Below are 20005 nucleotides of genomic sequence, written 5' to 3' on the forward strand. Positions count from 1 at the left end.
CAAACTACTGCCATCAGTGTTACCGTTACCGTTACTACTGCTACTACTATCAAAACTATCATATTACTTAGCTACTGATTACTTGCTGCAGATAATTAATCTCCAGGTGTGGTTAAATTGACAACTCAGCCGCTAATACCTTCAAATATTCTTTGGCTCCCCTTGTGTTGAATCTATAAATTTGGGTTGAATACTCTACCCTCGAAAACTGTTGCGATCCCCTATACTTGTGGGTTATCAGATTCAAGACCCCTTCTCCGGATCGGGAAGAACTACCACCTCTTGTATCGTCCTTTGTTGCGTTTGAATCTTGTATCACTCTTTGTGTTCATGGATCGAGCACATGTGTGATTGTTCTCGTTGATTTGAGTGTTTCCCCTCGTGATTCCCCTCATGTTTCTTCTCATGTTCTTTGTAGGAGCCCCTCCATTTCGTGATAGATAGGCCCTAGGGTTTCCACCCTACATCACATTCGCTCCCATCTCCAACCGCATTCCCCTCCCCCTCCCCTCGTTGGGTCAATTCCAATCCACCCGCGCCCCTTCATTGTCTCCGGCGAGTCATCGGCGAGGGGTTGAGAGCGGATGGATCTCAGTCGGCCGCCGTAGTTGTCAGTCGCCTGCGAACTGTGCCGCTGAGTCGCCTACTTCGTCTGGTGGAAGTTCTCTAGTCGACCGGTCTGGTGGTCTGCGAGGCGCCGAGGATCTCCGGCAGGGCACGTTGTAGAAGCGCTTACTCACCAAAGTTCCTCGTCGGCGGATATCATCTCCGGCGACTGTAGAAGCATCTTCTCCTCGGCAAGGTTAGTTGGCATCCGGCATCTTTCTATGGTGTGTGAATGTTGTACCTTTGTGAATGCGTTCATATGGTAGATCTACAAATTTCTGATTAGAACAGATGTGATTTGCTCCAGAGATTACTGTCGATGTAGACAACGAGGATTTTGTTGCAATAGATAGTTAGTGCACTGCATATTGAAAGCCATGCGTGTTTTTTGCCAGTATGAATCGTGATGCTGTGGATGGCAAGTTTTGACATTCTCAGTTTACAATTCATTCACACACCTTCTTTTGTGCATGAAAAAGGATCCTTCATGACACTATCATTTTTTAGAGAATTCCGGAAAATTTCAGAGAATTGTTATATTGGTGGAAATTTTTCCTTCAACTACATAGTGATTTGGATGGCATCCTTCTGCAAATGTCACATTGTGAACACGACTTATCCGACAGCTAGATGGCACCATTTTCCATTTTTTGTACCACTCATTGCCCAGTTGTCACAATTGGTGCACTTGATTCAGATTTGGATGGCAACTTTAGTGCCACACACAAAATAAGATGGCATACTTTACTCTTTGACTTTTTTAAGATGGCAACTGTACTGGTTGAAATTTTTAGATGTCAACTTCCAAGTGCCATTCTTCCAGGTGACACATGCACCCAAGCTGATGCACCATTTTCCGATGTTTGTTTTGTACATGGAAAGTTCAATGTTCAGTACACTGTCCTTCATGTATGGCAACTCTTTACAATGTTTAACGCAAATTTTGCCTACCATAGTCATCATATTTTCTCTTTCAATGATCATAACCCATAGATTTTGTTTCATTCAACTGTTTTGTTGGGTGGCAACTTCCCTTCCGTGCACAAATGTTTCTTCATACCTTACATCAAAACATCATGGTCGACCCATTCGTTATGTATGGCATTTTTAAATGTTTTTTTCAAGGATTGCAGTCCAAGTGTGTAGGTTGGTGCCATTTTTTCTGACTCGACAACTTGTTTTGAATGTGATACTAGATTAACTCATATAATCTACTTTTTTATTCATGAAATCTCCATGTATTTATGAAAACTCGCGTATTCAGGTTCCACTCACATCTTCTCTTGCATTTGCACCACCATGGTTCGGAATGTTGCTGACTCCGATGATGATGACTTCATGCCGCCTAGAGTTGAAGTTGCAGGTGGTGCCAATCGCAATGCAAAGAAGGTATGCATAATTTATATGACGTTCTTTTTCATACAACATATGGTGGATAGTGCCACCATGTTTCACCGTTTATCGCGGTACATTCGGCCTAATCTTTTCATTTCTTTGTTGGATGTGGCGACTTTTTTGTGTTGATTGCTATTGTGCGCCTACTTGCATGGTTACTTCATGTCACATCATTTTTCATTCTTTACCTCTCAAACAACTATTTTCATGGCATCCCTATGCACCCATTTTTTTTACTTAAATTTGCAGCTGTGTTGAACAGCAGAAAAACCCACGCAACAGGGGATCGCAAGAATGTCTAACAGAATTGTACGCCGATTTCGATGATGCCCAGAAAGAAACTGCAAAGGAAATGGGGATGCAGGCTTTGATGAACATAAGGTGCACCAATTTGAATAACAGCATGTGCGACTAGTTTGTGAGGTTATATCAGCCCGATAAGAGGGAATTTGTCATACCGGGCCGTGGTAGGATTCCATTAGATGAGGACTCTGTTTTCAACACACTTGGTGTCCCTAATGGCGGCATGGATGTACAAAGTGGATAGGAATGTGCAAGCACGTCTTCTCCCTGAAATGTTCCTTGGCCTGACTTCCCTCCCGTTGAACTCTGCTTTTTCCAATATGCTTGGTGCGATGCAAACAAGTGGCGATGACTTCAAGAGGAAATTGCTCATGGACTTGATCTCAAATTTCTTTGCCCCCACGACATCATTACGCCCTAACAGTAGATGTTTTCCTATTCTGGTATGAATTGTTCTGTACCTACTTCCACTTTACTTGTTTCTTTTTTATTTCTTTTGTAGCTTTCTATTCTTTTTCCCCAATATAATGCTGCAGCTTATGCTTTGCTTGGTTATTTTTTTGTTTTCTTATCATGCAGGACCATATAGGCAATGTTGCCAACATGAACTGGTGCAAGTTCATAGTTGGTTTCCTTCATACTTCACTATTTAATAAGATGTACAACAAAGGTTGCAGGCTTCATCTAATGGCAAGTTTATTTTGTTAAAACCTTTGCTTTTCCATTCTACGTCTTCCCCCAATCTCTTCTTACTCCTTTTTGCACTAGAAGCTAATTTGCGCTAGTAGTTTTACCCGCACGTTTCCATTTTTTCCAGCTCATGTATGTCGATAAACTTGACATCAGCACTGTCAATCTTAACCCGGTTGGCGGACTACCTCCATCACACAAGTTTTCTACATCTGCTTGGTCTGATGCCACAACCAAGGCTGTTCTCACTGCGGATAAGAAGCTTGATGGGACGTATGGCAAGCTACATGCTAGTACTTTTACCTGCATTTTTCTATCTCCACAATCACATACAAACTACATGGCAACATTTTGTCATTGTTAGCAATTGCTATTTTCTATTGCACTTATGCACGACAACTTGATCCTTTTTTGGATTGTATATTTGATTTACGTGTTCCCTAATCATGGACCGCAAGATACATTGTTTTTATGATTACCAACCAGTGATGGCAACATTTGTGTATTCTAGATGGCAAACTGATTCATTGATGCATGGCAACATCTCTTTCACATGCAATAACACGCCTAACAAACCAGCACCTATGCTACCAAACTTTATGCCATTTTGTTCTTTAGCACACACTGATGGTAACACATACTGCATTAGTGATGGCAGCTACATTGTTTCACTGATGCCCACTTCTTACTTCAACACCCACTGATGGTGACATTACTACATTCGAGAATGGCAACTTCATTGTTCTGGGCATTGGAACTTCTTGCTTCCTCATAAGCATGTTGCCTCACAAGTTCACACTAAATTTAACGACCTATCCTTCTCCCCGCAATGCTAGCTTCACTAACTCTTCATCTACTACCTTTTTTTCCTGCAGCTTATGGGCGAACACAATGTTGACTACAACTTCTTTGGGGGCCCCAACAACTTCAGTAAATGGATGGATGTTCACACGAATGCTTCATGCCCATTAACTGTAACTACCACATCATTTTTTTGCTGCAGCTTTTGCAAGATAGTTCATACTCTGGGCTGACCACATTTTCTCTCTTCTTTTTTTGTCTTTCCCAAATGCAGGAAAGAAGTAACATTGAGAATCTTGTCGGACAGTTTGCATCCGGTATGACCAACCTTCTTGGCAACCTTGTGCATGGTTGGACCGCAATGTCGGGTGGTGACGGAGAAGAAGTTGCCAACCAGTTTCGGTCTTTTGTTCGCGGTGGCACATCTCGTCCAACTGGCTCTAGGGCTAGATACGACCACAACGATTCGTAAGAGGCGCCCCCAAGTGATGACGATTTCTCCATTGATGATAGTGACTACAACGACGATCACCAGCAGGACGACACCCGTAATGATGGAGACACCAGAATGGACGATACCAAGCATGACATGACGATTGGGCACAACCACGCAGGTGTTGATGCATCTACTGGAGAGGGATTGGGGGAGGGGCTTCTATCATGAGCAATTCTGGTCCTCAACCCTCCAAAAGGGCTAGGGATACACAAAATGCAGAACCTGAATATGCTTCCAAAAGGGCGAAGTTGGACCCAGTTGCTGCTAGGAGGAGGTTTGTTTGGTGTTTCTTTGTTTTTTTGTAGTATAGAAGCATTTTTTATTTCCTACTTGTTCTATTTATTACGTCTTTTTCGGTGATCATTTTTTGTGTTTTTCATGTAGGGAGGCGACTGCTGGTGGAAAAGTGTCTAAAGAGAAAATTGTACATCGGCCTTCCAGATCATCTGCTCGAGTATAGAAGGCTCATACGGCTACACGTTCATCTCCTCGCTTTGTGTCCTCCAACACGGGAGATCCTGTTGTTCTTGAGGATGTGAGGGATGCAGGGAAAAGGTTAGTAGTATGGCAACATCTTTTTTCCCCCAGCCCCCCACATCGCATATGTACAATATTGTTACGTGTCTGCATGGTCAGTTTTACTGACATTACATGGCAAGTTTTGTTGTCCAGATATTGTAACTCTTTGACTTTACATGAATGTCATCTTCTTATTCCCCCCTTACCAAGATGGCAACTTTCCTTCCATACAATTTTGCATCATACATGGCAACTTTCCAGTAGCCGCCACACGACAACTTCACTTCTACAGAGATGGCATCTTCTTACCATCTTCACACCCCCAACATGGCAACTTTAATTGTTTCACCTTAGTTTCACTCATAATTATACATCATTAACCACATGGTAACTTTCACCTTCTTCCTTACTACCAGCATTTTTACTCTTTCAAGCATGCGAATCTTGATTTATTCCTTTTGATTACATGCCAACATTATATTTAATTGCACAACATGGAAATTTTTATCTGTCATTCATGCATGGCAACTTACACTCTTTTATTTTCTAGACGAAAAATTCCCAACTTACATCCCCCTCCCTTTTCCCCTTATCTAATGTCATTCATATTTGTACCAACAAGGGAGTTGCCATTTAACCCATAAAACTGGATCAGGAAACCGATGGCTACTTCTTTGCTCGTGTATAATAATTTCCTTTTTCTTAACTATGATGTGTCACATTCCTTACCCTTTTTAGTACATGCAGGTTAAAGAACAGAACCAACCAGGCTACTCCTGTGGCTAAATCTGAGAAAAAAGACCCATTGGAGCGCATGCACACTAAGCTTGCTTTGTCAGACAATGTGGACCGTGTCAAAGCATCTGCTGCCACTAGCTCCACTGCACCAGTTAAGTTGTTGTCATATATTGTCTCTGTGTTGACCAACAATGAAGGTACAGGTTCAGGGGTGTTGGATTCGGGGTTCCGCAAACCCTTGAGAGGTTCGAACTCTGGGGTGCGTGCAAAAATCTCTCCCCTCCCAGTCTGCCTGCTCAATGATTCCACGGCCTAGCTTGATGAACCCAAAGGACAAGAGACACAGCAGTTTATCCTAGTTCGGGCCACCTTGCGGTGTAATACCCTACTCCAGCTTTGTGGTGGATTGCCTCGAGGGCCTGAGGATGAACAAGTACAGTGGTTGAACAGCCTCAGGAGGTGAGGTGTTCTTGAGCTCGATGAGCTGGTGAGGTGGTCAGCGTGGAATCGATCCTCCTTCTCTATGGAGGTGGCTAAGTCCTATTTATAGTGGCCTTGGTCCTCTTCCCAAATGTAGGCGGGAAGGGATCCCACAACGGCCAAATTTGAAGGGAGACAACTAGTACAAGCTATCCTGACAAAAGTAGTCTTCGCTTGCAAAAGGCTCTGGCGGTGACGCTGCAGTGGGCTCGCGATGACCTCCGTCCTGCCGTCCTGGCGGTCTTGGTCTTGTTGCACCAGTACGGAAACCCTTAGTTGATTCCTCGGGACCCCGCGCCTGCGCTTGCCTCCTTAACACCAAAGAGGAAACTGGTACACTGCGCCCGCTGGCGCCCGCCTGGCCTTGGTCGTCATGGCTCACATCATATGAACCTCGCGAGGTGCACCTTGCATAGATATCTCCGCTCCTCGGGAGCCAGCCTAGTGAGGCCGGCCCCAGGGAGGTCTTGGTGTCGTCCGCCTCGCGAGGCTTGGCCTCTTGCGAGGGTCTTGAGTCGTTGTTGCTGAAGCTGGGCCATACTGGGCCATTGACAGAGCCACGCCGTGGGCAGCAGGTAGGCAAGTCTGGGTACCCCCCGTTCCCAGGACACCGACAGTAGCCCCCGGACCCAAGGCGCGCTTGAACTTGGCTTTGAGGCGAAGCCAAAGGGCAAGGGCGGAGTGCCGCGGGAGCCAACTGCTTGCGGCCTCGGTCGACGCATGGCGATTGATGGGACGTGGGCGCCTCCACTTCCCCATGCTGCCTCGGCAACCGTCCTTGCCTGACAAAAAGGCCGGCGCCCGCTATAGGGCTTTCATTGCCCCGTCTTGCTCCATCCCCTTCTCCTTCTCGTCCAGAGAGCTTCCAAATCCACCGAAACTCTCCCCCAAGCCCGCAACCGATGGCCACCGATAAGGCGGAGGCCGCGCGCTCGCCCTCCTGGTTCGAGCCTGCCCTGAGCGCGTCTACAGTCACGGAGAAGAACCTCGCCGCCATGCTCCTAGTGACGGCGGACGGCAGCCACGAGGGGGGAGAGACAGCACCCTGGGCCGGCTCTGTCAAGCCGGGAACCTTGGGCGGTACCTTCTCCCTTCTTCTTGCACAACGTCTTCGCGGGGCTGGTCCCCCCTTTCTCCGGCTTCTTCTATGCCGTCCTTCGCCATTACAATCTCCACGCCCGCCATCTTCATCCCAACTCCGTCCTCCTCGTGTCGATCTTTGCCTTTTACTGCGAGGCATTCGTGGGGGTGATGCCGTCCGTGGCACTGCTCCACCATTTCTTCTACCTCCGGGTCAAGGAGGGCTAGTGTTCGGGCTGTGCCAACTTTGTCGCGGCCAATGGCAGCAACGCGATCTTGCGAGCCGGGAAGAAGGTGGAGGACTTCAGGAACAAGTGGATCTTCATGGACGCCAAGCGCTCCTACCCTCAGCTGGCGCTGCCGACTGGGATACCAGCGCCTCATGAGGGATGGAATCACGAGAAGCTCACCGATCCCCGGGTGGAGCAGTTGATGGAGAAGATGGTGGCCGACCTAAAGCTGGACGACCCGAAGGCATAGAAGCTGAAGGGGCCATGATTGTCAAGGAATTCCTGACACAGTGCCTGGCTCCGCTCCAGGCACACTCGCGCCCCTTGTGGAAGCTTGCGGACGAGGGAGGCGAACTCCGTCTGCGCCCGGACGACCTGCCCGAAGAGGAGCTGAACAAGGTCATGCGCCTCCGGGTCGGGAAGGACCAAGGTTGCCCGCCAGACACTCATCTGCGGCTATACCGCCGGTCAGATGGGAAAAGATTGCCGCCGCCATGCCTGCCTTCAACGAGCGCGGGCACGTACCACTGGCGCCTACTGGGCTTCGAGGCTCCCCGGTGACGTTGTCCTCTGGCCAGTCCGACCAGGAGGAGAGGTCGGACTCGGAGGCGACCTGGGAGGGGGCGGGGGAGACTTCTCCTCCACGCCAGACCGATCTCCTTCGCACCCTCCACGATGACGACGACACCGGCGAGCACCCGGTGAGGGAGTCACCGCACTCCGCCAGGGTCACCACGAGGTCCAAGGGCACCCCTCTGAAGGAGCTGAAGCAGGGGGTGCCGAAGAAGAGCAGGTCGGCACTGATCCTGCGAGGCGGTGCCACTGCCGCGTCGCCGGTCAAGGCCGCTGCAGGCCCGGGCGTCGCACCATCGTCCACTGCTGGGGCTCATGCGCCGGTGCCCTAGTCCGTGAAGACCGCGGGCGTGGCGCTCCTGAAGAGGACGAAGGATTACGCCACCGTGGACCAGTAAGTGCTCCGCTTTGATCCTTGTTCCCTGCTCCCGTTGCAGTATCTTGATACCTCCCTTTTGTAGGCCGACACCGGCGGTGAAGAAGAAGAAGGAGATGCCGCGATCTCTAAGACCCAGTATCCTGTCGTGGCCGCGCCACCTCTGGCACAGAAGGATGGTTATGGCTCTCGTGCTTCTGCGGCTGGGTCATCCTCGCGAGACTCTGAGGCCCGGCCTAAGGAGAAGGCGGTCTCTGTAGCCAAGCCGGCTCCGGAAGCACTTGCCCTCAGCTCGCTAGCTGAGGCCCCGAAGGCTCCGGAGCCTCCCCCTTCCATCACGCCGCTGGGCCGTGATTCTTCTGCTTCGCCTGATGCTCTGGAGGAGGCTCTTTCCGCACTGACCTAGCTTCATGACAACCTTCAAGGCGCCGACCATCGCCTGGCGTCGGGGCGGCTGGAGTTGATCTCGAGATGGCTGCCGTCCGACGCGTCCGTCAGGGCGGCGTGGAGCTAGGCCGTAGCAGCCTCCGAGGAGGGTGAACGGGCTGCCGGCTTGGCCGCGGCCGCCCGCAATGCGGTTGAAGGACGCCGAGGCTGACGAGGAGCGCTGTCGGGTGGCGAAGGCCGAGCTGGAGACCCTGCGCACCGAGCGTGTCGCCGAGGCCCGTCAGTGCGAGACGCGGGAGGAGGAGCTGAAGGCTCGAGAAGACGCGGTCGCCGGTCGTGACACCGAGCTGGAGAAATCGGTGCGGGAGCAGGCCGCGGAGCGCGACCGCGTGGAGAGGTTGAAGAAGGAGGTGGAGCGGAGAAGGCCCGGCTGGAGGCCCGGGGAAAATTCTTGCCCACGATCGTGCCGCCTTCGATTCTCTTGAGCGGAGGTCTCGCGAGGCACTGTGAGACCTCTACGGGAGGGGGTTGAAGAAGCCGTTGGTGACTGCTGAGGAAGGCCCCGCCGAGCTGCTTCCCCAGCTGGTCATGGCGCTCGAGGGCATTGTCCTTGGGGTCGGCCCCATGGTTGAAGGAGAGGCCCGCGCGCTCTCCGCTTCGGCTATGACGCGCGTCTTCAGCCACCTCCATCTTCTCGACCCCAGCACCGACTTCGGAGCCCTGCTTGAGCCTGTGGACGAGCAGCGCTACACCGCCGCCGCCGAAGCCGTGAAGGACCAGGTGGAGGCCCTACTGCAAAAGTTCCTCGCCATCGACCCCGCGCCCCCGGCTGACGGCGCCGCCGAACCTACGGCCACCGCCGATGGTACAGGTGATGGCAGTGTTGTCGATGATGGGGCACTCCTTGTGAGCGATGGCAGCGCCCAAGGCTAAAGAAGAGGCTTGCTGGCAGCACTTCCCTCCATTTTTTATTTCCTGCAACATGCACCGTGCCTCGTGGAGGCGTTAAAAATTTATGTGTTCTGCACCTTTTAAGAGATAGCGTTTCTTGTAATAATTTGCTAGGATTTTGCGATTTCCTTCCCGTTTGCTTTGACATTCTGTGTCGGCAGAGCCCGGCCCCGCGCATACCTCAGCCGCCGTTGGGTCGCCCGGATCACCAGGACGAGACCAAGGCGTGAGGGGCTACGTGACCAGTTAGGCTCCTGAGTCGTGATGCTCAGGAGTCCCCCTTGACTTACGAACAACCCACGGGAAGGAGATGCGAGAGTAAGCCTTAGCGTTCTGCGTCGGCAGGGCCCGGCTCCGCGCATACCTAAGCCGCCATTGGGTCATCCGGATCGCCAGGACGAGACCAAGGAGTGAGGGGCTACGTGACCAGTTAGGCTCCTGAATCGTGATGCTCAGGAGTCCCCCTTGACGTACAAAAAGGCCTCCATACCTTTCCTCACCGAGGTCCCGCTCGGGAGGGGCGCGCGATGACCAGGTCCGAGGGACCTGGCAGGGTGGCGTGCACTAGGCGTGACCTGAGCGTAGCCCCCGCGCCCAACCCCCTTGCGTGACTCTCCCGAGGGGAAAGTGTTGTGATGAGGCTGGACACTGAGCTTGGCTGCTCCCTGAGGTTGATGTGGCCATGGGGCTGCCCTCAGTTGTTTATCACTAGCGCGGAGCATGGCGCTTCCGCAGTTGCACGGGCATAGCCGCTCCTCGACCGTCTCGACTGCCAGCGCGGAGCATTCTGCTTCCACTAGTGCGTGGTTGGGGGCTCCCTCTTAGTGGAGCCCCCAGGGCGTGTACAGCCCCGCCCTGACACGTGGCTTGCACGGCAGGGCTAGATGAGGTGTGTCTGAGCACTCGTGAGCCAGCGGGGGACTCACGAGGCCCTACCTCAAGGCGGGTTGCGCCTGAATTTGATTCTTGACACTTGTGATGGCCCTGCGAGATGGTTAGGCAACCCGCACCGAATGAATCTCCTGAGGTTATCACATGAGAAGGCCAAACACCAATGACCCTAGGAGGTGACATGAAAGGGGCCGACCCGCCAGACAGAGCTCAGTCGTTGGGTTTATTGACGCTGCAGGGATGGACCCGAGCATAGACGCCGTGCCCAGTCTTCTCATGCGAAAATCCTGAAGAATGACAACCGGCGCGCGGCTCCCGTGGTGACGAGGCACCGAGTCGCACGCCCTGGCTCGTCCGCCCGCGATTAGCTCATGCGAGAACAAGGCACGAAGGGCCATGGGAGGTGACGTACACGAGAGCTGGCCCGTTAGCCAGAGCTCAGCCTCTTGGGTTTAGCGACGCTGCAGGGACGGACCCGAGCACAGACGCCGTGCCAGTCCTTAATCATGAGGCGGCCGTGGGTGGGTTTGCAAAGGCGTACGACGTTCATGGTATCGAAGTACCGGACAGGCAGATAGTAATCATAAAGCAGCTCATGGGAGGGGGTAAAGCTAGTCCTGATAGGTGCAAGAACAATACATGCCGCAGGGACATGCCACGCGGCCTGGGGATGATGCAGCCCGAGGGGCGCCCCCAACTGAAAAAACTAGAAAATGTCACGCGGCACCATTGCTGAAGAGGTGTTGAAGTAGCTAAAGACGCGTGCTGAAGAAGTCGCTCCTCACGAGCCGCCTGGGTCCTGAGCCTCGGGAGGCTCTGGGAGCTCGGGAGGCTCGTGAAGAACCGTTGCCACCTCTGCCAGGACCGCGTGGTGCCTGGCCTCATGAGCCGCCAGAACGCTCCGCTGGCGACATTGGAAGGTAACAGCCGCGTTCAGCAAGCCAAAGGGCATGTGAACGTAGCTGTGAGGGGGGCCCTCACACCGACCAACGTGCGATGGCCAGAAGGGCTCCTGGGATGCGGCTCTGTTGAGCCCTGGAATGTTGACGCAGATACACAGCTCATTGTCACCGCTAGGACAAGGAGCCGCGCCAGGTGGTAGGCGGCAGTCGCCGCGCATGGCTCTCGCCTGTTGAAGCTCCTCGGTCGTCTTGGTGATGAACTCTTGAGCATTCGGCACCCTGTGCTTTGTGCCCTCGTGAGGGAAACGTGCGATGAAGCACACCTCCACGTGGTGCCCGAGCGCCTCCCTCGTGAAATTGGCTTAGTCAGAGGCCCTCCAGAAGAGAGCCCCTGAGCCCAGCCTCAGTAGGGCGCCGAGCGCACCTTCCTATGCGAGAGAGGGAGGCGCCCCATCTGAGGTGGTGCCACTGGAGACACCGCTCTCCTGGGGCTCTTGGTGGAGCAGTTGCTTCTTCTTCTTCTTCTTGGGGACAGCCTCAGGAGGGTAGATGGCGCCTTCGTTGTCTGGGTCCTCGACCGCCGTGGCCAGGTAGGCACGCTCGAGAGAGCACACCGCGTCCTTCTCCTCGCAGGCGATCGTGATGATGTCGCGGTTCCCCGACATCTTGAGGATGTTGTAGCCATGATGGGTCACCGCCATGAACTTGGCCAGGGCTGGATATCCAAGGATCGCATTGTACGGGAGGCGGATGTGGGCGACGTCGAAGTCGATGAGCTCGATGCGGTAGTTGTCACGCTGGCCAAAGGTGACAGGGAGGCAGATCTGCCCTATCGGGGTGGTGGAGCCGTCGGTCACTCCTGAGAAAGGCTTGGTGGGATGCAACTGATCATATGGCACTTGGAGGCGGTCGAACGTCTCAATGGAAAGAACATTGAGCCCCGCACCGCCGTTGATGAGGGTCTTGGTGACAAGGACGTTGCTGATGACGGGCGAGCAAAGCATCGGGAGGGTGCCGACAGTTGCCGCGCACTTGAGCTGGTCGGACGAGCTGAAGGTGATGGTGCACTTGGACCACCTGAGCGGACGTGTGGCCTCGAGCCTGGGAAGGGCTGCGTTCACCTCACAAGCGAACTGCTTGAAGATGCGCTGAGAGGCTGGGGCCTGAGCACCACCCAAGATGCAGGCGATAGCGCGTGGCTCCTGGAAGCCCCCAGCCCCCTCGTCCTGGTGGTGGTCGTCATTCCTTCTTGGTGGTGGTGGCAGCGGAGGGAGGCCGGCTTTGCCCTGGGGACGGTCCTCACGAGGCTGATCCCTCCAGGCGCCCTCGTGAGGCTGGCCCTGCCAGCGATCCTCATGAGGCTGGTCGCGCCACTCCTCCCGAGGGCCGCGGTCGTCCCAGCTTCCTCCACTTCTGCCTCCTCCACGGCCGTAGCCCCGATCGTTGTGCTCGGGGCGTCGACCGAGGTGCCCATCGCGGATGGCCCTGAGCTCTTGCCAGTCATTGGTGTTGTGGCTGTGTACGTTGTGGAAGACGCAGAATGGACGACTCCCCTTAGATGACTCTGGGTGGTCGCAGCCGCGCTTCATCTCTGGTTCAGCTGCAAGCACGGCAGCCCCCTTGCGCTTCACGTCCTTGGCCTTGGTCTTCTTGTCTTCTGGGTCGGCAGATGCAAGCTCGAGGAGGGAGAGGCGCCCTTCCTCACCTCTCGCGCACTTGGTTGCCATGTTGAACATCTCCAGAGCCATGCACAGGTCCTCATGGATGGCGAGCTCCTCCTTCATCTTGACATCGCGGACGCCATCGGAGAACACCGAGATGATGGCCTCGTCCGAAACCTTGGGGATCTTGAGGTGAACGCTGTTGAAGCGCTGGATGTACTTCTGCAGGGTCTCCCTCGGCTGCTGCTTGATGCACCGCAGGTCACCCGCGGCAGGCGGGCGGTCGCGAGTACCCTGGGAGTTGGCGACGAAACGCTCGCGCATCTCGCCCCTGGAGGAGATCGACCCCGTGGGCAGGTTCAGGAGCCACGAGCGCGCGCCATTCTTGAGAGCCATGGGAAACCAGTTCGCCATGACTTTCTCGTCGCCGTTGGACGCCTCGATGCTCAGCTCGTAGAGCTGCAGGAACTCCACAGGGCCGGGGGTGCGGTGGTAGCGCGGAGGCAGGTCGGGCTTGAACTTGCTGACCTGACGACGCTGCGTGGCTCGGGAGTGAAGGCTCGGCAGCCCGCGGTGGTCACGGGAGCCCGTCATGGAGGTGGAGCCTGGTCTTGGCACTCAGGCGGCACGCGGTGTTGGCGTGGTGGTGCTGGGAGCGCAGGAGCATATTCTCGCGGCCGCTGGACCTCCTAGTAGCTTTCTTCTTCGCGCGTGGGCGCCCTGCACGGCAGGTCACGCCGTGGGGCCGCGCTCCTTGGTGCAAGGGCGACGTCTTGACGAGGAGGTGGCGGAGGCGCTCCATGGGCTACGTCGCCCGCGGCAGGAGGCGGGCGAGGTAGCGAGAGGGACGGTGCAGGAGAGCCCCCAGCGGCGCTGACAAACTCGGCGATGCAGTCCAGCCAGTCTTCGTAGAAGTTGTTGACGGGGTGGTAGCGCAGGAGCTCGTGCGCCATGAGTAGCGTAGCCTGCGCGTCCGCCGGCCCGCGACGAGCGTGAGATGACGAGCCAGCCGGAGTCAGCGATGGGGTGGCGGTGCGTCCATCCCGCCGCACGAAGGGGGTGCAGCGGCGAAGCTTGTTGTTCGTGTCCCGTCGGGCCGGTGGCAGCGTTGGCGACATGTGATGGAGAGCGGCGAGGAGGCCCGCCGACGGGCGCCGTCTGGGCGACGCGGGCGGCGAGAGCGGCTTGACGCTCGGTACGGGCTCGGCGAGCATCAGCCATGGAGGCGGTGGAGCACCGGCGGGTCGACCGACGGAAGAGAGGCTTTGACGCACCCCTACCTGGCGAGCCAAATGTCAGATTCGGGGATCCGCAGACCCTTGAGAGGTTCGAACTCTGGGGTGCATGCGAAGAACTCTCCCCTCCCAGTCTGCCTGCTCAATGATTCCAGGGCCTAGCTCGACGAACCCAAAGGACAAGAGACACAACAGTTTATCCTGGTTCGGGCCACCTTGCGGTGTAATACCCTACTCCAGCTTTGTGGTGGATTGCCTCGAGGGGCTGAGGATGAACTAGTACAGTGGTTGAACAGCTTCAGGAGGTGAGGTGTTCCTGAGCTCGATGAGCTGGTGAGGTGGTCAGGGTGGAATCGATCCTCCTTCTCTATGGAGGTGGCTAAGTCCTATTTATAGTGGCCTTGGTCCTCTTCCCAAATGTGGGCGGGAAGGGATCCCACAACGACCAAATTTGAAGGGAGACAACTAGTACAAGCTATCCTGACAAAAGTAGTCTTCGCCTACAAAAGGCTCTAGTGGTGACACTGTAGTGGGCTCCGCGACGACCTCCGTCCTGCCGTCCTGGCGGTCTTGGTCTTGTTGCACCGATATGGAAACCTTTAGTTGATTCCTCGGGACCCCGCGCCTGCGCTTGCCTCCTTAACACCAAAGAGGAAACTGGCACACTGCGCCCGCTGGCGCCCGCCTGGCCTTGGTCGTCATGGCTCACGTCATATGAACCTCGTGAGGTGCACCTTGCATAGATATCTCTACTCCTCGGGAGCCAGTCTAGTGAGGCCGCCCCTAGGGAGGTCTTGGTGTCGTCCGCCTCGCGAGGCTTGGCCCCTCGCGAGGGTCTTGAGTCATTGTTGCTGAAGCTGGGCCATACCGGGCCGTTGACAGAGCCACGCCGTGGGCCGTAGGCAGGCAAGTCTGGGTACCCCCGTTCCCAGGACGCCGACAAGGGGGTTCCGATGAATTGATCTCCCCAAGAACGTCGGAGGTTGCGCCTGCATTGGTATCCATGGGGCAGGGGCTTGAAGGTGGTGCCATCCGTGCAGTTTCTGATTTTGCGCATGAAACGCAGCGACCGGATGTGCATGCAGCAAATACCTTTGTCGAAACGTCTGAGCAAGGTCGCCCATTAGGTGAAGATCGCACAAGTGTGGCTGCCGCAGCTCTTGTGGAAAACAAGGAGCCGGTTGTGATGCAACAAGCAGATCGGGGATGCCCCCCATGATCGCACCTCTCCTCCGCCCATTGTGTCCAAAACAGCTCCACATGTTGTCCCCAAGAAAACAGCAAAACATGGAGTGGGTACCAGGAAGAGCCCTCGGAAAAGAGTTGATCAGGCAGGCAATGTGCATGATCAACATGTCAAGGATGCTGTCACAGGGTTTGTGTCTGCTTCAACCTTGTTCCCGCCTGCTCCCCGGGGCAAAGACTGGCGATCCTGATCAGACGAAGGGACCTGGAGGTGAAGAAAAGCTTCATGTCAATCCAACGCTCAAGCACACACGTGTCCCACTGGATATGGGGGTTCCTTACACTCCAAGAGTTGACCATCCTGTTAAAGGGACAACCAAGAAGGTGGCTATTGATATTCCGAACACGACTCCCCGTCCCACTGCCAAACCTAAGGATGCCTGATCAGTCGACAACGACATGTTTCTTGATTTGTCTCCACTGGCAGCGTCTATTGGTGTGATTGAAAAGCATAATGAGCGCAAGGGTAGGCACCCTTTGGCTTTCACGCCACCATCTTTCAGCCTCAGACTTGATTTGAGCAAACCAAGCGAGCCAGTCGATGCTATTCCAGTCTCGTATGCATTCCCGTCCGCGCTAGTCCAGATGATGGCGCAACCCATTGTTGATGCCAGTAAGGCTGTTAAATTTGCTGAGCCTATTGTTCAAGGTATCATTACATTCCCCCCTCTCTCCATCCCTTGTGTGTAACATCACATGCACAAATTAATTACTGCACACATGGCATGTTTTTAATTGCTGGCAACATTTTTTTCAACCATTTTATGCACAACTTGCTGCACACATGGCATGTTTATAATTGCTGGCAACATATATTTCAACCATTGATGCACAACTTTCTAGTAAACCACTTTTTTGTTTTGTCAAAGACACATACGATGGCAACTCTTTGTTTGTCATTATTGCCTTGGCAACTTATCGTTCCAATCCTCATCTTTTAGAACCAATCCAATATGTACATCTTCTCCAGAAACTATTCCCATTCTCTTCACTTTCATTGCAAATTATTCTTTTGCTTGTATTGGAAACCTTCTTCATTTTTCTTTTATTGAAATTAATATACTATTTTTTGTCATGCCTTGCATTTGCAACAATTTTTAATGCACCCATCACATGCTTTATTTTGTAGCTCCATTTTTTATTTTTGTTTATTAATTGTATGTTCGTTTACAAAATGGCTTTCTCACATGGTCGTTTACTACACGAAGGATCTCCTGTTGAGATATCATCATCAATGGATGAAGTGCTTTGCAAGATGGAGCAGGATGTGCTCCCGAGGAATAAAAAGGAGACACAAGCCCCTTCAAGCTTTGGTGCGGTAGATGCTACCACTTCTGATGATGTGCACAGCAGTGTCACCCCAGGTTCTGTTCGGCCGGCAAGGGTTGTGCAACCTCCCCCAGAAGTGGATTTCGAACCTCCAATAAAGGCCACGAAGCAACAACAAGAACTTTATGATATCATGAGGCATTTTGGAAATGTGCGAAGTAACAACATGCATATGAATGCAATCAGAGAGTAATTTGCTTCTCACCCTCCATTTGTTCTCCCCCCTTAGTTCATATCATTTTTACATGTTCATCACATTTTTATATTTTGATTGCTTGTTTATTCTAGCTCATGTTTGGACAGAACTAAGGTCATCAACTGCTACTCCACGTTCGTTCACATGGACGATCTCACCAAGTCTCTGATGCATACCGGCAAACTATCCCAGAATGTTTTTGCCGCGGGTATTGACTATATCAACGGACACATTGACATCCATCCCGATAAGATCATTATGAGCACAACCATCATGAGGAGAATTTGGGACAGCGACTTCTCTCATCCCCAAGTTTGTAAAGTGTTTGCCCAACATGGTGACTACAAGCTCACACTGAAGAAATTTGTATGTACCCTTCCTTCGGGTTTTGAAACCTTTTCTATGACTGTTTTTGTTGTACCATATTTAACATGTTGTATCCCCCCACCTCCTTCACCCACTTCACACACCTATGTTTTATTTTTTTCTCCTTGTTAATGATTTCTTTGGATCTTTTTGACATTTTCTGGGAACGCGCAGGTGATGTTCGAGATGTTCCAAGAGCTTGCTCCCAATGATTCACACGACAAAGTTTGACACTACTACACGATTTGCATCAACTTGGCGAAGCAACGTTTTGATGTTCTGGACTCAATCCGTTCGGGGGACGACGATTCTCTTTGTTCGCACATAGAGTTTTTCATCAATAACTTGAAGGAAACCTGGATGCGTCACTACAGTGGCTCTAAGGTCTAGTTCAAAGATTACCCTATCAAGTACGTGAAGTCCACGACGTAGGGAAACACATAAGAGTTTGTCTTTTTTCATTTTCATGTGCACGACTATTTCAGATAGTTTTACATGGCATTTTTCCGCTGGTTGTTAGATGGCACCTTCATTGTGTTCAACATGGCAACTTTTTCTTGGATGTCACTTTAACTTACAAGTCATTTTTCCACCACAGCCCTTGAAACAGTAATTTCATATCATCCTGATGGCAAGTTCAAGTACCAGTCTATGGCAACTTTACTGTCTACTAGATGGCAACTTCATTCCTCGCCATTTTTTTTCAACTTCTACCTTGTTTCCCTGAGCATGGCAAATTTACCAATCCAAATTCACATTTTTTTGGAGTGGCAACTATACAAACAACTAGGTGGTAACTTCATTACTAAAACATGGCAACCTATTATGTTTGCCCCTCGAGCACGACACGCTGACACATCACCCACCACGTTAATTTTTTTAGTTAACTGTCCATGGCTACCATATTACATAGAAAATGGCAACTTTCTTACCTACTAGATGACAACTACAGATGTTCAACATATCAAATTTATTTTTGACTGTTTCTCCAACATGGCTACTTAAGTATCTCACAAACATGGCATTTTTCAGTTAGCTCGACATGGCAACTTTTACTACCACACATGAATCAACTATTATTTAGTCCTTGCACTCCATTTGTTTTCTCTACCTACCAGATGTTCAGTTCTTCTCCCAGTCAGAACAACAACCTTTTTCATCTATGTGTTTTAGCATGGCAACTTCTAATTTTTTTCTCTTTTTCTTTTTTATGTTCCTCACTGAAATTAGCTACGACTGCGGTATGTAAACATTGGAATATCTTGCTAAGTGGGAAGGCAGGAAGGTGCCAACTCTGAAGAAGGAAATAGTCACAGAGCTTAGGAAGATTTATCTGTGGAATTGGGTCACGAATGTTGATTTTTAACAAGCGGGAGGGTGCAAAGGCTTGGATAGAGGATGACGTTAAAGCTACTATCAAGAGATACCGGTGAATGCATGAAATAATGAAGACTTTTGTTTTAGCTCTGTACTTACATTCTTTGTTCGGATGAATGTAAGGTACTGCCACCCAATTTCCCCGTCCTTCAATTTTTTTATCCTTGTCGTTTTGTACCCGCACATCACCATGTTTGTGTCGTGAACCCTTTGTGCTTGTATTTTTCAAAACATAACTTCGATGTCAAATGTTGTTAACTGTTAGTGGGGCAACCCGTTTACGCTTATACTTACAGTTTGTTTTTGTCGTTCAATTTGAAAGTCAATACACTTTTCAGATCATTTAGTCACACATAAAGGTGTCAATTTTTGTAGTTTTTTTTGTTGGATAAAGGTCCGTCGTCATGATAGTCTCGTTTTTTCAAATGTTTCATTTTTCTGACGTGCAACAACAACGACACTTTATTAATTAATCACGTCACATGGCAACCAAAAGGATGAAACACACGACAATATGCATTCTACGTTTTGTTCGTAAATGAGGCAGCATATCTCATTTTTTATTTTTTTGTCAGTTTACTGCAAACTTCTCCCCCCCCTCATTTTTTTAATCCTTGCGACATGATGAATATTACATCTACAATCAAAATGTCAAATAAACATTATTTGTTTCCTGCAATAGTAATACAATTAGCTCTTCATTTTACGACGAACATAGTTGCAATCGAATGCACCTTTTTGCAAAAGTTTCTCCTCTTTTTCAGATATGAACGACTACATTTTGTAACAACATGGTAAGTTTATATCTGCTCACATGGCAAGATTGCTGTTTTTAAATTGAAATGCTAAATGTCACCAAAATTTGGAATGTTTATATCACAACACGCCTGACTGTTTCCATAGTTGTGTTGGGCCCATCTTCATGCACTGCGAGGACTTGCTGTGAGCCATGCTAGCAGAGTGCTTCATCTACGTTCCAATACCAATGCTCAAGTACGTACCTTGGTGGCACCTGTTTCATGCCATTCATGTCCATTACCGTTAGAATATGGCAACAAATCACACCATCTCTTTCAAACTTGCAGCACTGGCAGTAATACACCCCTTCTGCTATGTATCTTGTCACCATGTAGTTCCGTCTCTTGTTTGGGTCTTCGGCTTCTGAGTCCGACATGTCC

General features: G+C 51.5%; 1 protein-coding gene across 7 annotated transcripts; it reads left to right on the top strand.

Moving 5' to 3' along the window:
• Positions 1-219: 219 nt before the first annotated feature.
• LOC120973318 (uncharacterized) lies at positions 220-19185 on the top strand. Of its 7 annotated transcripts, none has more exons than XR_005768024.3 (13): positions 220-802; positions 1871-1995; positions 2251-2747; positions 2884-2994; positions 3122-3267; positions 3870-3968; positions 4070-4565; positions 4676-4846; positions 5558-5699; positions 16768-17077; positions 17192-17450; positions 17625-17860; positions 18681-19185. XR_005768024.3 is itself a non-coding variant. In XM_040398832.3 (4 exons), exons 1-4 carry the CDS (start codon positions 15959-15961, stop codon positions 17679-17681), a joined length of 891 nt encoding a protein of 296 aa, XP_040254766.1. In that variant the 5' UTR covers positions 13717-15958; the 3' UTR covers positions 17682-18091. The 7 variants fall into 7 exon arrangements, 1 of the variants encoding a protein (XP_040254766.1); XR_012202455.1 differs by having other exon boundaries at positions 2267-2747; XR_012202454.1 differs by having other exon boundaries at positions 221-802; positions 2264-2747.
• Positions 19186-20005: the final 820 nt, after the last annotated feature.

The sequence above is a fragment of the Aegilops tauschii genome, chromosome 2 (genome assembly GCF_002575655.3).
Source record: "Aegilops tauschii subsp. strangulata cultivar AL8/78 chromosome 2, Aet v6.0, whole genome shotgun sequence".
Classification (NCBI taxonomy): Eukaryota; Viridiplantae; Streptophyta; class Magnoliopsida; order Poales; family Poaceae; genus Aegilops; species Aegilops tauschii.

Bases quoted from the DNA above. Each gene is read 5' to 3' on its own strand.
- LOC120973318 (XM_040398832.3), top strand. From the start codon at position 15,959: ATGTTTCTTGATTTGTCTCCACTGGCAGCGTCTATTGGTGTGATTGAA. The intron at 16,209-16,767 runs GTATCATTACAT...TACTACACGAAG, and splicing joins TGCTGAGCCTATTGTTCAAG to GATCTCCTGTTGAGATATCA. The intron at 17,451-17,624 runs GTATGTACCCTT...GGGAACGCGCAG, and splicing joins AGCTCACACTGAAGAAATTT to GTGATGTTCGAGATGTTCCA.